The sequence below is a fragment of the Actinia tenebrosa genome, unplaced genomic scaffold (genome assembly GCF_029948245.1).
Source record: "Actinia tenebrosa isolate PJP-AT-01 unplaced genomic scaffold, QUT_ActTen_1.0 PGA_scaffold6__47_contigs__length_16458017, whole genome shotgun sequence".
NCBI classification, from domain to species: Eukaryota; Metazoa; Cnidaria; class Anthozoa; order Actiniaria; family Actiniidae; genus Actinia; species Actinia tenebrosa.
The window spans coordinates 12,439,599-12,454,958 of NW_028292583.1; the positions used below are offsets into that span (position 1 = coordinate 12,439,599).

The following is a 15,360-nucleotide window of genomic DNA, read 5'->3' on the forward strand; positions in this document are numbered from 1 at the left end:
AGGTAGCCCAAGCTTGGTTTCTGTGGTGTCCTGTTATAAGGAAATGTATGGAGATTCATCAAAAATTTTAATAAAATCTTTGAAACGTGAAATAAGGCCTCGACATTTTACCCGATCATTGAGAAATAGCACTTCTTTCGCTCTGCGTGGTTATTTTTTGAACTTAGCTCGTTTTAAGATTTTTTCCCCCACCAGTAAGAAATAAGAGAAGGTTGGAAACTCGAGTCCCAAAAGCGAACCATCACGGGTCTTTGAAACCTCGTACGTCTTCGAATTTTCTTTCCAGCGCCAAATTTTAGTCATGACCCTTCTCTCACATCCCTACAGAACCGAGAAAGTCGCATTAGAGATTAGTCTTCGCGTCTTTAAGCCATGAAATTTGCCTGTATTCACATACTACCTCGCTTGTTCTGACCCGTACTTGGAGCTCACTGTACACCAATTCAACGGATTTCTTTCGGCAATCGACCCGAGGTCACGCCGGAAGTCTTCGTATCGTAAATGCAGAGTTAATATTAACTCTGGTAAATGCGGGTTGGATTTGGATATAGTCTTTCTTCGAAATTATGGTGAGTGTATTTTTTAACGGCCTAAGATACAAAAGTATTTAACTTATAATTTATAACTTTATAATCTTTCTTCGAAATTATGGTGAGTGTATTTCTTAACGGCCTAAGATACAAAAGTATTTCTTCCGGCGTGACCTCGGGTCGATTGCCGAAAGAAATCCGTTGAATTGGTGTACAGTGAGCCCCAAGTACGGGTCAGAACAAGCGAGGTAGTATGTGAATACAGGCAAATTTCATGGCTTAAAGACGCGAAGACTAATCTCTAATGCGACTTTCTCGGTTCTGTAGGGATGTGAGAGAAGGGTCATGACTAAAATTTGGCGCTGGAAAGAAAATTCGAAGACGTACGAGGTTTCAAAGACCCGTGATGGTTCGCTTTTGGGACTCGAGTTTCCAACCTTCTCTTATTTCTTACTGGTGGGGGGAAAAATCTTAAAACGAGCTAAGTTCAAAAAATAACCACGCAGAGCGAAAGAAGTGCTATTTCTCAATGATCGGGTAAAATGTCGAGGCCTTATTTCACGTTTCAAAGATTTTATTAAAATTTTTGATGAATCTCCATACATTTCCTTATAACAGGACACCACAGAAACCAAGCTTGGGCTACCTGTGGGCTACCCAGCTATTTCCTTAACAACAAAAATGGCGTCCATGACAAGTCAACTTCAAGCGTTAAACGAGCTATTAAAACCGAAAGAAAACGAGCAAGACAGTAGTGATGATGTATGTAGGGCTTATATTAGTTATATTGTATATTATATTGTCTATTCTATTCAGGAAACGATACTGGAATATCTATCAACGAAAGTATTCTATATTGCTTTTTTCAGGAACTGGATACGAAAAACAGACCAAAATTTAACCCTGGGAATATCGGACCGGCTAAGAAAATAGATCAAGGTAAGAAATTACATTGATGATAGGAAAGCGGTCATGAAACACATTATCAAAGCACTTAGTAATTAGTTCTTACGCGGGCTGTGTGTATAAATTAGAAGCGCACCATCGTATAAATAATAATAACAAAGTATGCATGAAGCTCAATATTCTTTTGTGCAGGAGATTCAAAGAAAGAATCGAAAGATATCTGGGTTAATGAAGAAGTACCAGAGTCGGCCCATGGTGAGGATGAATATGACCCAAGACCTCCACCAGAGTAGGTGTTGATTCAGAACACATTCCTTTCTGTTATGAGTATGCTGTCTTCATTTGAATGACACCAAGAAAATTGTTTTTGTCTTTTCACTATAAGTGCACTCATAAATCACTTTTGTCCATCAACAGCAACCAAAAAAAAAAAGAAAGACTAGAAAAAAGAAGAAAAGGAAGGAAGAGAAAGAAAGAATAAAAATGAAATTTCAAGCCAAAGCTATTGAAAAAAAAGTATATGATTCTAAAAGCTTTTCTTATTCTCCCAGATATGAAATGATATTTAAGCAGGCTATCACCTCAGAAGACATGTACCTACAAATGGGTAACAAAAATCCATCTACTGCATCATGTGAAGATATGGTGGTAAGTTGATTTTATCCTTAAATCAATAGTTTTTTTAATTCTCTTTTATTATCTCTTCTTACCCTGCACATACTGTAAGAAATATTGTTATGCATGTTAAGTGGCACCAAAATAAAGGATTATAGTAATTACTTGAATTTAAATATTCTCTTGTATAGATAAAAATTAAATTACCTGGAACAGAGTTGAAAGATGTTGACCTTGATGTGACTGATAAATTTTTGGATTGTCGTACACCTAAATAGTAAGTAAATATGAAGATAACTATCATTTATCCATCCACAACATCATGTCATATGATTCATCATGATATTACTTATTCGATGACTTTAGGATTATTTCCCTTGAGCCCTTGGAACCATGGCTGTGGCTGGCTGGTCAAATTGGAATAAAACATTTTGTTGTTTTGTTTGTGACTCGTAAACAAAGTACCAGTATATCATAAACTTCTGAACACATTAGTGTAGACTTCAACTTCAGACAAGATTCAAACCCAGCACCCACCCCTAAACACTCAACCATGAAGGGATTCTCTTGGTTCTTCTTCTTTTTCATTGTCATATTTAAAATGATGTATCATTACTTTTATCATTAGTGTATGCACAAAAATATTTATTATATAATATATTATATCATAGAAATATGGCTACTAGTTGATTGAATTTGCATATGGAAATTTGAAATTGAATTGACGATTCCCGTAAACAAAGTTACCATCAAAGCTTTACCAGCCAAAGTATATCCATAGATGTGAAAATCATTTCTGAATTAATGCATTCTGATTTTCAGTATTATAGTATAAGTTAAAAACTTTCATTTTTGTACTAGAGAGGTTTTCAAAAACCCATGAAACAAAGTGTATTAACTAAGGTGTAATAAATTGTAATACACCGAAAACACAACAGAAAATCAAAAGAAAATGCGGACAATAAAGTGTATTAAAAAGTGTAATATGCTAAAGTGTATTTCACGGGTTTTTGAAAACCACTCAATTCAAAGTCATTTGAATATTAATAAATTATGTATGCAAGTCATAGGTCTGTGGTTATCAGATTATGATAGCGTGAGAATGTCTCATTGCTCTCTTGCATTGCATAGAGGCCTATATCAACCAATCCTAAAATAAAAAAGTGACACTTCGTGGCAAACATGGAACAAAAACAGTAGGCAATCAGTTTCCGTGTCTCCACTGGCTAAAGGGGAGGGTTGTTTAATCAATAGCGATGATGACAGGAATAATATATTACTATAATCAATATTGAATATATTTTTATGAACATTAGTATTTGTATTTATGTAACTTTTACAATATCTAAATTTTTCACCAGTAAACTTGCTCTTCATCTTCCTCACAAAGTGGATAGTGCTAATGGTAAAGCTCAAATGGACACTGACAAAGAAGTATTGACTGTTACTGTTAGAATGGTCAGGGACTTTGATTTCTTTAACACCTAGCATCGCATCTTATTCAATACATCTTGTATAAGTTTTTCCTATAAATATAATATATTGTGAATTAGATATTGTGGATACATGTTCTATGTAATCAATATCATTGTCATTTGTTACTGTAATAAAAGCTATTTCATTATTCAGTTTTTCTGTAGAGTATTGCATGTTTTTGCATATGTTCTTGACAGAGGTACAAGCAATATTATAGGTACTTAGTTTAAAAGTAAATATAAGTTTATAATTGAATAATAAAAGTTAATCGTACTTTGATTCAACCGCTAATGAATGTCATGAATGGAACCCTCTTCGCTTTTTAACGCAATATTTCTAAGATTTTGAAGGATTCAGTGAAGTGGTTACAATCATAATGGAAAAAAGTAACGACCGATTATGAACACTCCAGGATGATTCCTGAACAATTATTTTAGCCTAACAAATAAATAAAATAAATAAATATCATCGTGTATCATGTATCCATCGATAGAACCTACTGGATAACTCGACTAGGAGACTACTTGTATTAACAAACATTATGATCATCCATGAGGTTTTCTTCGGTTTGAAGCACGATGTGTTGAAAACAATATGATCCCTAGCAAAAAATATTGAATATTTTATAATAATGAATTCAAATAGGTACTTCAAGAAATCCTTGAGCGTATACTGCGTTATGTTAGCGTAGTTGTAACAGTATTTATCGCTTACCACAGATGATTATTCAAGTAGAAGTATTCAGAAATAAAAAACTTCTTCTTCGGCCGCCATTTTGATTTTAGCGCAATTTTTTTCGCGATATTTGATTGGTTAGAATCCTACCACTACCCATGATGCTTTAAGGCAGATGACGTCATAAGCCGTGGGTCGATGTTTTCGAAACTATTGGGGGAGATCTAATATATAGCCTGCGTGCAGTCGAACTAACTGTTAAGTCCGAGAGAAAAGTACGGCTGCACGCAGGCTAGATCTATAAAGCTTTTATTCGAAAACGTTAAAAAAATTTTTTTCAGAAATTGCCTAAAAGGCTAAAGATTGATAAAGATCTATAATAACTCCAAGCCGTTGCTTTTTCTTGGCCAACTTTTTTTCACGAAATTTTAATTGGTTAAAAAGCTGCCGTTACCCATGATCCTTTAAGGCAAATGACATCATTAGTCGTGGTCGATGTCAGGTTATAGAGACCTTTAGATCCGACAACGAGAAAGAGAACGAGTACAAGTACGGGTTTTTAACGTTTAAAGAGAGGCACTATTATTTCGTAGTCGTGATCGTGTACGTAGATTGAAACTTTAGATTGTAAAAAATTGGAAATGTACTACGATTCAGTGTTAACCACGTGCACAAGGCCAATTTTAAAACTCGTACACGAACTCGATCTCGTACTCGTCGTCGGATCTAAAGATTGATCATGAGGGGGGAACTGAGAGGGGGAAAATCTATATAGCTTCTATTTGAAAACAAAACAAAAATTTATGATTTCAGAAATTGCCTAAAAGGCTGCTAAAAATTGATAGAGATCTATAATAGCCCCACGTCGTGGTTCATTTAATGAGCTCTAGGAGGGTTTTAAGACATAACTGATTGTGATGTAATTCAATGCATAGTTCAAATTATTATATTAAATTAATTATAGCAAAATGTCTTTTTTAAAAGAGTTGGCTACAACTTTCTTTTAAATTTAAATGTTTTTTTTCTGGTGTCTTAATGATTGTACCGTATCTTGTTTATGGTGAATAACAGAGCTAAAACACTCTATAGGCTAATATCGTTCAAATCTAATTGTAGACGGAAATCTGACGGAAAATACGATCAAAATCGAATGTAAAAACAGGATACTAAAGCAATGAAACCTTATCTGTAGTGGAAATTCATTTCTTGCGATAAAAGAAAACGTGTTCTACTTGAAAAACGCTTTGAAAACAAATAGTCTCTTCCATGAAATTAAAGCTTGTGTTTTTTTGTTTATGAATTTTTTCGTAAAAGGAAAACAAACGTAATTCTTGACGATAGAGTAAATTAGACGCTTCCTAAGGGCGTGGAAGGTGTTTGATATAACCCTATCTGCCTTCAAATGTGCATTAAAAAACAAATTAAACAGGGCTCTGTGTATATACAGTGTTTCCGTGACATGACAGTTTACTACACCTAGTCGGAAACAATGTAATCTTAGTGTTATACAAGTACACGTCTTATTAACGCGTTACGGTCCAAAAAGGTTGCCGCTTACTTGATTTTGAAAAAGAAGAAGAAAAATAGCAAATAAACACACGCTACGCCAGGATGTTGCTTCCGTGGAAATGGCAGTTTAATGTTCGCTTGTAAAGTCGTAGATCGATCCATTGTAGATTACGACAAAATGAACCTAACCTTGGCAAGACGTAATTCTAGAAATCTTGACATGTACAGATTGGCAATTTGAGGAAATAAATAATTTTTTTTTCCAGTTTATAGACAATCGAGTGTAAAAAGAAAAGTTGAGAGAAAGCTCTGAAAGCTTCCGGGAGGACATAAACAAATATTAGCCAATCGGCATAATGTCTACCAAAAGGCGCTTTCTTTTTCGTTAATTCTACCGCCCTTTGAAGACTCCCCCTGAATATCCTCATTTTTAAGGCCATGTAATTTAGTCCGGCACAATCAAGAAAAAGAGTGCTTCATCCTCTGCTCAATATGTCGTTCATAATTGAATTTTGCTATGCTTATTAATTGCACTTTGCCAAAGGCAAGCCATTTGCAGAAGGGATAAATAGCTATCTCTTTTATTCCATTTAAGCTGAGCAAAGCAAATTAAGAGTTCTCACGACTTTAGAATCTTCCCCTGTAGTTTTGCAGCATTTTTCTCTTCTCTTTCCCTTTGTTTCAAAAACCTTTTCGATGCATTCAGATCCTTTTTGTTTTGTCATGAATGTGAATCAACAAAAAGAAATGAATTTCAATGGTAATGCCCATTTGTCCTTATCAATACTCTCCCACACGTCTACTTAAAGATGAATAGTCTTAATAAAGTCGTTTAAGCAGATTTTTCGCAAGTTTGTTTTCCTTGTCATTAAATATATCGCATTTCAAGTTAAGTTCCTAAAAATCAAGCCAATGAACAACTGGGAAGATCCAAACACAATCAAACATGATGTTCTTAAATCAAGTCAGCTTTATTTAGGTTTGCTTTGTTATATAAATACTTCACTGTTTTACGGCTTTAGATGGTCTTATGGTCTTTTCACAGGCAGCTGGCGTAGTTTTGGCGCCAATGGGCATAAGTAATCATATTGCGTAGTTTGAAAACAACTCAGATTACGTTGGTTCATGTAGTTACAAGGTATTTTACTTAGGATTTCAAAACCCTAATGCTGGGTGTTCTCAAATAATACTCGAAAGTTTGCTTCCCTTTTGCCCTCTAGGTATTTGGGCGCGCTTTTTTTTGAATCAAAGGTGATATTACTTCCTTTTCTTTCTTCCTGTGCGCGATGTTGGTAAATGGGCTTTTGAAAATTAATCAGACAAGCTAAAGTATGTCTTGATCGGTGTAAGAAAGAGCTGAGTCTCTGTATAGAACTGTGCGCGATGTTGGTAAATGGGCTTTTGAAAATTTATCAGACAAGCTAAAGTATGTCTTGATCGGTGTAAGAAAGAGCTGAGTCTCTGTATAGAACAAACACAAAAATACCGTCGAATGTCGGCGAATTCACTGGAGCTAATTACGGTCCTTTTTGTGGGTACACATGAAAGGCGTAGTGTTGCAACAGATCCATAGAGAAGAATACATTTGTAAAACATCTACCTCATTGTTAGTTCTGAGTACACACGGAAGGACAAAGGGATATATACTATTGATCTCGGTATACCAAGTACCATGGCACTGATTCTAGCCATCGTACCATCTATAAAATAAGATACTAAATAAATCATACCACACTACATAAACAGACATATCACTAGCTGTTCATCGCACTCTCCGATCACTTCACATTGGCCTACCATCATACTGTGAACGTGTTGTCGGTGCATGCTTTCCTGCCATTAGAGCAAAACTATATATATCCTCTCCAGCTACTCCGGTTCACTGATGACCATAAGTACTCTTAGCCTTCGTAATTTACCTTTTTTAATGCTAGACATCAATATATTCAACTATATACGTGTCATATACTATGCCCTGTAACAGTCACTTCAAGTTCTAATCAACATGACGACTTCGGAGTCTCCGCAGCCGAGTGATCAATATTAGTCGGTCCCCAGTCTGCCCCTAAAGCTGTTGAACACTTCGTTGGTCAGATACTACATGATGGGGCACGGGGATTCCTTCTCTTAGTTCATATTCTCTTGACAAAGACCTAAAGCTCGCATCCATCGGCTCTACTCTGCTTGGAAGAGTCTCCCTTGAATTTCAGTCTCTCGTGTGCTCTTGGAGAGGTAAACTGAAATTGAGGAGATTCCCTCGCAGGGTAATCTATCTCGTACCATAAAAATAAACAAATGTATTCCTTGATTTTGTTGTAGTACTGTAACTCCCTTTACAAGATTATCATAATTATTTATAAATAGCTCCTTTAAAATACTCGCCTTACGATATTTTGATGTCTGAGATCGTAATGTTAATTTTCTTATTCCATTTTGAATTCAAATAGACAAAATAAGACATTTGAAATAATTGTAACAAAAAATATAATCCGGTATTTCGAATATTACTATAAACAATTCTACGATTATATTGAGCTTATGCTGTTAAGCCGATCTGATGGACTGATGAGATAGAGGGATTCCTTGAAAGGGTTCTTTGTAGGCTTGAATCTCTTGTTTCTATGAAATGTTGCGAGTAAGCAGTCAACATCGTTCACATTCCATCCACAATTACATTCTCCATTCAGTTGACCATAATAAATACCGTTTTACTGAGCAACCCTCTACATTATAGCTGTTGATAGAAGCATCATCTCGTGTCATCTTCTCTCCATTTTTGTGCGCATTTTGTTGAGTAATTTCTCAGTTTTTTCGCTGTTGCAAGTGTCAATCAATGATCAAACTTTCTGCTGTACTTCATCAACTTCATCAGCATTGTTGTTCTCAACTCGACTGGGTAGATTTGCAGGTCGCTCATCCATTTGCTGAGCGGGTTGTGCTCTGGTTGTCGTGGTTATTTTGGATAAAGATCTTGCAATTCGTTGGCCGTTTTCACAGACGGTCAAAACCTTGAAGACTGCCGCTCTTATTTCTCTGCTTCTTAAGCAGTAGATAATAGGGTTTAGAGTGGAGTTGATGTGAACGAGTGTCTCTGCAAAGGATGCAACTATGTATCTGGTGCTGTAAGAAAGTCTATGGTTCAGGATTATATCTACAATAACCACTATAACTATGGGAAGATAGCAGGCCATTAGTGCTCCTATCGTAAAGACAGCCGTCTTTAAAGCTTTCCTCTGCCTTGCGACGTCTTGATTTGGTGGTTGATCGGACGGTTGTTGGGAATTTATCTGATGTTGATGCTGTTTGGCCAGCTTGATCATCTTCGCGTAAATGAAAGAGAGAATAACGAATGTTATAATCATGACAGATACGCAGACCAACTGAACGTAAGCGCCAGCCAAGCCAAGTGTCCAGGAAGCAACGAGGATGATCCACATTAACCAAGCGAGGATGAGAACAATGAATATCTTGGTGGCAGTGACCCATCGATTGTACTTGAAGGGGAAAAGAATGGCAATGCAACGGTCACAGCTGATGAAGAGTGCTGTCATGACTGACATCATGGAACAAAGAAACTTGACGCTGTCATATGTACCATTGATGCCACAGGTTCGTTGTTCAATGAGAATTTCAATGTGTGCCACAATATTCAAAGGTTGGACTATGGCACCAACAAGAACATCAGTAACAGTCAACCACGCGAGAAGGTAATTGGCATTGGAACGAAGACTTGTTTCTTTCAATATTGCATACAGAACGACGCTGTTGAAGACAAGTGCGGTTACTGCCGAAGGTCCATTGATAATACAGTTAATGACTGCTGTTGATATTACACCATCACTTAACTCGATGTTATGAAGAATTTCATAACCACACCGAACAACGCTTGTTTGGTTTTGGTCGTTCATGTTCTTCGCGAGAATCTCTCTTCTTAGTTTGGCCGTGTAAACCTATGTGCCTTTCTCGAGAGGTCTTGAATGAGTTGTAGACAAGATGACGCGCAGAGTAGAACCTCCTTATAAGCGCTATCGACAATGTAAAGTATTTTCCAACGTTTCCTCTGCTTTTGATGCCGCTCATTTCAGTGAAACTAATTTCTTTTTGCCGCTCGTCATTTTATCTTGTTTTTTGTCAGATCAAATAGATGATGTCAAGAGAGATTGAATCACCTGCCCGTCGTCTTTGTTTGGCTTTCTACTGACGTCTATTAATACTTTTTCAAAAGGGCCTGACTTAAAAGATATGAAACTTCCTGAATCCGGTAAATATATGCGTCAAGTTGAGTAGGTATTAGGTGAACTGTATTATGAAAGGGCTCTATTTTTTTCCTTTGAAATATGCAGCGTGTTCACGTACCTCAAGTTCTGAGTCCTGCACTAAATGTGGGTTCGTATAGAAGACAGTTCAAACTTCACTCAAGCTAAAGCTCTGTCACTACCAAAACATTGTCAGCGTAACAATGACTTGAGTGCTCAAACAATATATGCTCTAATGAAGATATATAGTTGATATATAAGAAGGTGTGTAGTTCCTCATTAGTGGCAAAATCTTTCCGTATTTCTTCTTATACAACTGAACTAATTCCAAACGGTTTAGATTTAGGAACTAAGTCTAAATACCCTGACACCAACTACTTACATGATGACTAGAAAGAAAATCAAGTGGATTTAATTTCAAAGGAATATTATAAAGTGATAATGATCTAGTAGGGCAAACACGGGTTTTCATTGGTGGATGGTAACCTGGTAATGAGGCATCTGATTGGATGTTCTGTTTCGAATTATTTCGCTTGCGGCAGAGAAGTATAACACTATATGGACGAAAAGATGGTATACAAATCTATTTCTTTACTTCATGTACTTTCTATAAATTTGAAATCATTTCTCATTAGTGCTGATATCGATGCTTGATGTTCGTCAACGAAAAATACACCCACCCACTTCTTCAAAACACCACGATTCCCACCACACCTTAGCGGTTCATAATCTGTGTTACATCTCTCGAACTACTGCATGACTTTACTTTGTTTCCCTTGGCTACATAATCTATTCTTGACCGTAGCGAACACTAGACTCACTTGTTTACTGTCTCTGCCTTTAACCGCAGTCATAAGCACCATTTCCGCCTTGTATTTATCAACCCATGTCATTATTGATCATTCTAGAAATCAACTCTTCCTTTCGCACTCTGCAGGTTTTTATTATATTTATCATTTAACATTTCCTCTCTTCGATTCGGATGTCCGCCATTACCACCTTTGTTAGAAGTCATTTCCCATACATTAATCTAGGTTTGGAAATAAGAGTTATTCATGAACCAATAATATACGCTCTACTGATTTCTACAGTCAATACTAACCTGGCTCTATCTGTATTCCAGTGAGCGAGTTGATAGAGTCAAGTATATAATCCAGTCGTCTGTGGTTTGTGACTGCGTCTGTTCCGTCCAAAACATATAATATCCTCGGTACGTGCATGAAACAAATTATAAAAAATTAAACGAAAAAGCCTTTTTATTTGGAGTACGTACTTAGTTCATTTTTTATTCCAATCCCATTTGTCCATATTTTTGTTTGCTTTTGTTTTTGCGAAATTAAATTTTTAAATGTATATGCAAAATTATCATGGATGGAAACTGAGAATGTTCGGTAGCATACGTCTGTCTGTGTCAATCTTAGATATCTCGACATTAGATCTTTATACTCTGTATTGTATGTCCTGTATGAAATAGAGGATTAAGGGGTTAGAAAATTCTGTTACATGAGAAAGATGAACTACAAAACCTACTAAAAAAACCCAACAGAATTAAAGCAACAACGAAACAGAATCCAGGGGGGAAAACAATAACCTTGTTCTACCCTGGAGGTAGATAGGAAAGCATGACAAAATACAATCCCACTTTATCATTTATCAATTACTAGTCCAGTGTTGCAAATATGCCCGTTCATGAGCCAGCCGCACACAACGATTCAAGGAGAAAAGCCAGGAAGTAAACTAGACATGAATAATTTATCTCTAAAATCTTTGAATTATGAACCACTTTTCAAGAGATTTACAATACAATATTATACCTCCTCGATGAGAAACGAAATAAGCTGTAAAGCACCTTTTTATTTTCTCTCTCTATCTGTTGCAATTACGATTATTATAAAGCATAACATGGTCTAGCTGTAGAACGTTTGTACTCGTTATCCACCAACTGACAATTACTTCAGGAAGAAAAAAAGGTAAAATCGTGTATGTTTTGATGATTCTAATGTGATTAGTACATGTGGTATCGAGGTATACTGAATGATGAACAACAACTCACATAAACTAAGGCGTGGCAGAATCTAAGACACAGCTAAAATTTTGAAGAATTTTGTGGTAAAAAAAACCCGATGTTTTTTAGATAATTGCCGCAGGGACAGGAAAAGTACATAGGTAAAAAATATATGTCGGATATTGAGTAAGGTTTTACGGTGTCATAAATCAGTGATCCACAGTGAGACGAATATTCGACTTTTGATTTAGGATTAGTCCACTCGACGAAAAATTGCCATGAGATTTTTATCAGTAATGTTCGTGTTTTTTCGTTTTTATTTAACTATTAAGAGTAAGAATGTCGTGTAATTCGGGCAAAACCTAAAATAAAAGCGGAGAGAAAAGGGACAATGAATGGACATTTTTGATACTAATCTTACCAAGAAATGCCTCCATGAGCAAAGTTACTAATCCCTTAATTAAAACACGATATCCGGCTCTTCTCTGTAAAGAAACTGTCCTAGTCAATCTAGAGAGATTGATAGCTTTCCTTACTTCTTCATTGTATGACATGCTTGTGTCTAGTACAAGTCAAAAGCTGTAACTACGGAATAACCTTTTGATTTAGAGCTAAAGATAGCATCTTCTTACTCACTTTCACCTTTTAAAATGTTTAATTTGCTTGTGATTACTCAACGACAATTCTTTGGACGCCATTAAATAAGTCCGTGTATTTGATTTGACCGAATGGGAAATTAAAAAGGAAAAGATAGCAATTCAAGATTCGTCGGTTTGTATAATACAAAGGGAAGTATGCTTCAAAGTGAAACTTAAAACGATACTCATCATTAATAGTTGAAAATGAATGGGAAAAAAAGAAGAAAAAAAGGATAGTAATATAAACTGACGATAAACATGGATCATAACATGCGCCACAATCTTGAGAAACTGCGCAAGATGAATTGGCCGATTGGTTGGCAAGATAACACATGTACCCTTGGAACAGAAGTAGAACTCTATGACAAACAGTCTGCATCAACAAAAACCATTTCTTCCTTAAAAGCAAAAATCAAATTTTATTTTATCTTTTTAATTGATGTCTAGCTTATTTTCTTCTATTTAGTTAACTATATTAAAGTAAACACATATCAAAGGACAAAAAAAGCCGAGCTGACAATTGACATTTCAAGCTCGTTCCGACGATATTTTTAGCTGTGCATTCAGAATATTCTGAAAAAATCAACAATAATACCCAGCAATTAGCTAATGGGAGCTGAAAGTTCAAAGTATCAATCAGGTAATGGCTTAAATGCTTCCTTTTCGTGGTCCACAAATGACATAATTCATGAAAACTTCCAAAGTTAGCCGTTAATTAATGGTGTGTATGAAAAACCCTCAAAGGAAATTGATAGCATTAAACTCTTTGAACTGAGTCATTTAGTCCTTGGCGCCGGCAAACAGGAGAGCTTAGTACAACCGCTCGACACAATCTTATACTGATGACCCATAAATATTGAGTTTATTTATCATTAAATTGCAATGAAGCTTTGTCAGGTTTTAAAGCTGTATTCTGGATAATACTAAACTCGCCCCCATCTTTTCCTTCAAATTATTCAATTTGCGCGTAAGGCCTCTCCGCTTCATACGCGTGATCTATATTTTATACTGTTCTCACTCTTAATCTTGACCGCAACTTGAACTTCCTTAGTTCTCAAAATCCCAATCAACTGGATCTTTTTTAATTCCCGATTATTGCATAATACTGATATTTTGCGTGATATTGTGCATACATAAGTATATATACTTATATTTTTTCATGATATGGGTCTACAATCAACATCTTTAATCTATTTCCATTTCAGATACTGCTATCATTCACTTTTAAAGCATTTCCTTGCACTTTTCATTTTATTTCTTCATTGTGGTCTTATGCCGACTAGATGGTTCTTTTTATAGAAGCCTAGAAGACTCTACTTCGCTCAAGGCCTTAGTACCCCACAAGCGAAGATGCAGACCGTAATTTTGCGCGGCACCTCCTACCTAGAAAATATTTGTTATCTGCTCATAAATCCATGGGGTCAAAGTCCCTATTAATCTTCCATATTCAGGTGGATATAATCTTTTCTCATCGCCGATTTTCCGTGTATTTTTCTGCCTTTAAGAGCCGGGCTTGAACTTCCCATCTACGAAAAGACTATCCATTTGTTAAAGGTACTATAGACAAACCATCTTGCTCGCGCGAGAAAGAAAACAAAAATCACTTCACATAAAACAATATTACTAATGCAAAATTAGCTTTTAGAAAAGAAAATTAAAAATACATTTACTAATAAAGAAATTATAATGGATTGAAGAAGGAAAAAAAAACATAATTATGCAGGTAAATGTATTTGTCATTTAACTGAAATTCTTCCAGCTCAGGGCACGAAACATTTGAGAATGAACGAGCCATTTCTCAAGACCACAGAGAACTTAGCTTCAACCCGTTATTTCAGAGCTGAACACTTGTGCTTAGAGAAGAGAGAAGAGTAAAGAACAAGTTGAGACTTCTAGAATCAAGCTTTAGTAAGCTGGTTCAAAAGTTTAATGGCTTTTTAAACTTGCACGAAAGGGAGTAATTTATCCCATTAAGACACTCGTGACGAGGATTACTTCAAGATTTAGTCGTACTAACTGTGTCGTGTGGAAATGGTCAAAGGGTTTACTATTAATCTCTTTGGACTTGAAACTAAAAGATGACCTACTTATGCGTGATTTTCTGAAAGGACGGAGCATTGATGACCAAGATTTAGGTGAAATCCCTAAAAACATGGCCGTATCATCCAGCATCTACACTGATGTACATCAGTGCAATGCCAGCTAAGGAACATATTGTTAGTTTTTTTTACCATTCCAGGGATGTCGTGTGTTTACTCGACGTCTGTCTACATAAAAGCCCTATATCTCTATAAATCTGACTAGTACTTCACGACATCATGGCCGTGATACTGCTTGAAGTGCACATGTTATATGTTATCTTCCAAAGAGAGAACAATGATTGTTGGTCAGGCGGTAGGAAAATAGCCTTCTGCAACCAAATACACAACACACGATTATAATAGGACTCTATAGAAATATAGGAATATTTACTGAATTAAAGATAACAGTGAAAAGCGCCAACTTTATTCGTTATGCAAGTGAATTTGTCTGTGATATCCATGCGGGGGCCAATTTGAAGCAAGATAGTGAGCGTATGAATGAACGAACGAACGAACGAACGAACGAACGAACGAACGAACGAACGAACGAACGAACGAACGAACACACGAACGAACGAACACACGAATGAACGAACGAACAAACGAACGCACGAAAGCAGCAGTTAGGTGGACTCGCGAAGCGCCGGCATTGCCAAAAATCACAAGTCG

The 15,360-nt window shown here is 36.1% G+C and overlaps 2 protein-coding genes and 1 long non-coding RNA gene across 4 annotated transcripts; 1 reads left to right on the forward strand and 2 right to left on the reverse strand.

Annotated features, from left to right (window-relative positions):
- Positions 1–1,165: 1,165 nt before the first annotated feature.
- LOC116287771 (dynein axonemal assembly factor 6) lies at positions 1,166–3,679 on the forward strand. The gene is made up of 6 exons (XM_089038712.1): positions 1,166–1,292; positions 1,400–1,469; positions 1,629–1,725; positions 1,988–2,084; positions 2,243–2,328; positions 3,413–3,679. The coding sequence occupies exons 1-6, from the start codon at positions 1,212–1,214 to the stop codon at positions 3,537–3,539; spliced, it is 558 nt and encodes a 185-aa protein (XP_088894838.1). The 5' UTR covers positions 1,166–1,211; the 3' UTR covers positions 3,540–3,679.
- LOC148906110 (uncharacterized) lies at positions 1,722–15,223 on the reverse strand. 2 transcript variants are annotated; one of them, XR_016121507.1, is made up of 4 exons: positions 11,070–15,223; positions 3,410–3,577; positions 2,259–2,321; positions 1,722–1,875 (listed from the first exon to the last, which is right to left on the reverse strand). It is a non-coding gene; the product is annotated as an uncharacterized LOC148906110 (long non-coding RNA). The 2 variants fall into 2 exon arrangements; XR_016121506.1 differs by lacking the exon at positions 11,070–15,223 and adding an exon at positions 4,028–4,214.
- LOC116287765 (trace amine-associated receptor 7f) lies at positions 6,662–11,038 on the reverse strand. The gene has a single exon (XM_031694447.2). The coding sequence runs from the start codon at positions 9,617–9,619 to the stop codon at positions 8,549–8,551; it is 1,071 nt and encodes a 356-aa protein (XP_031550307.1). The 5' UTR covers positions 9,620–11,038; the 3' UTR covers positions 6,662–8,548.
- Positions 15,224–15,360: the final 137 nt, after the last annotated feature.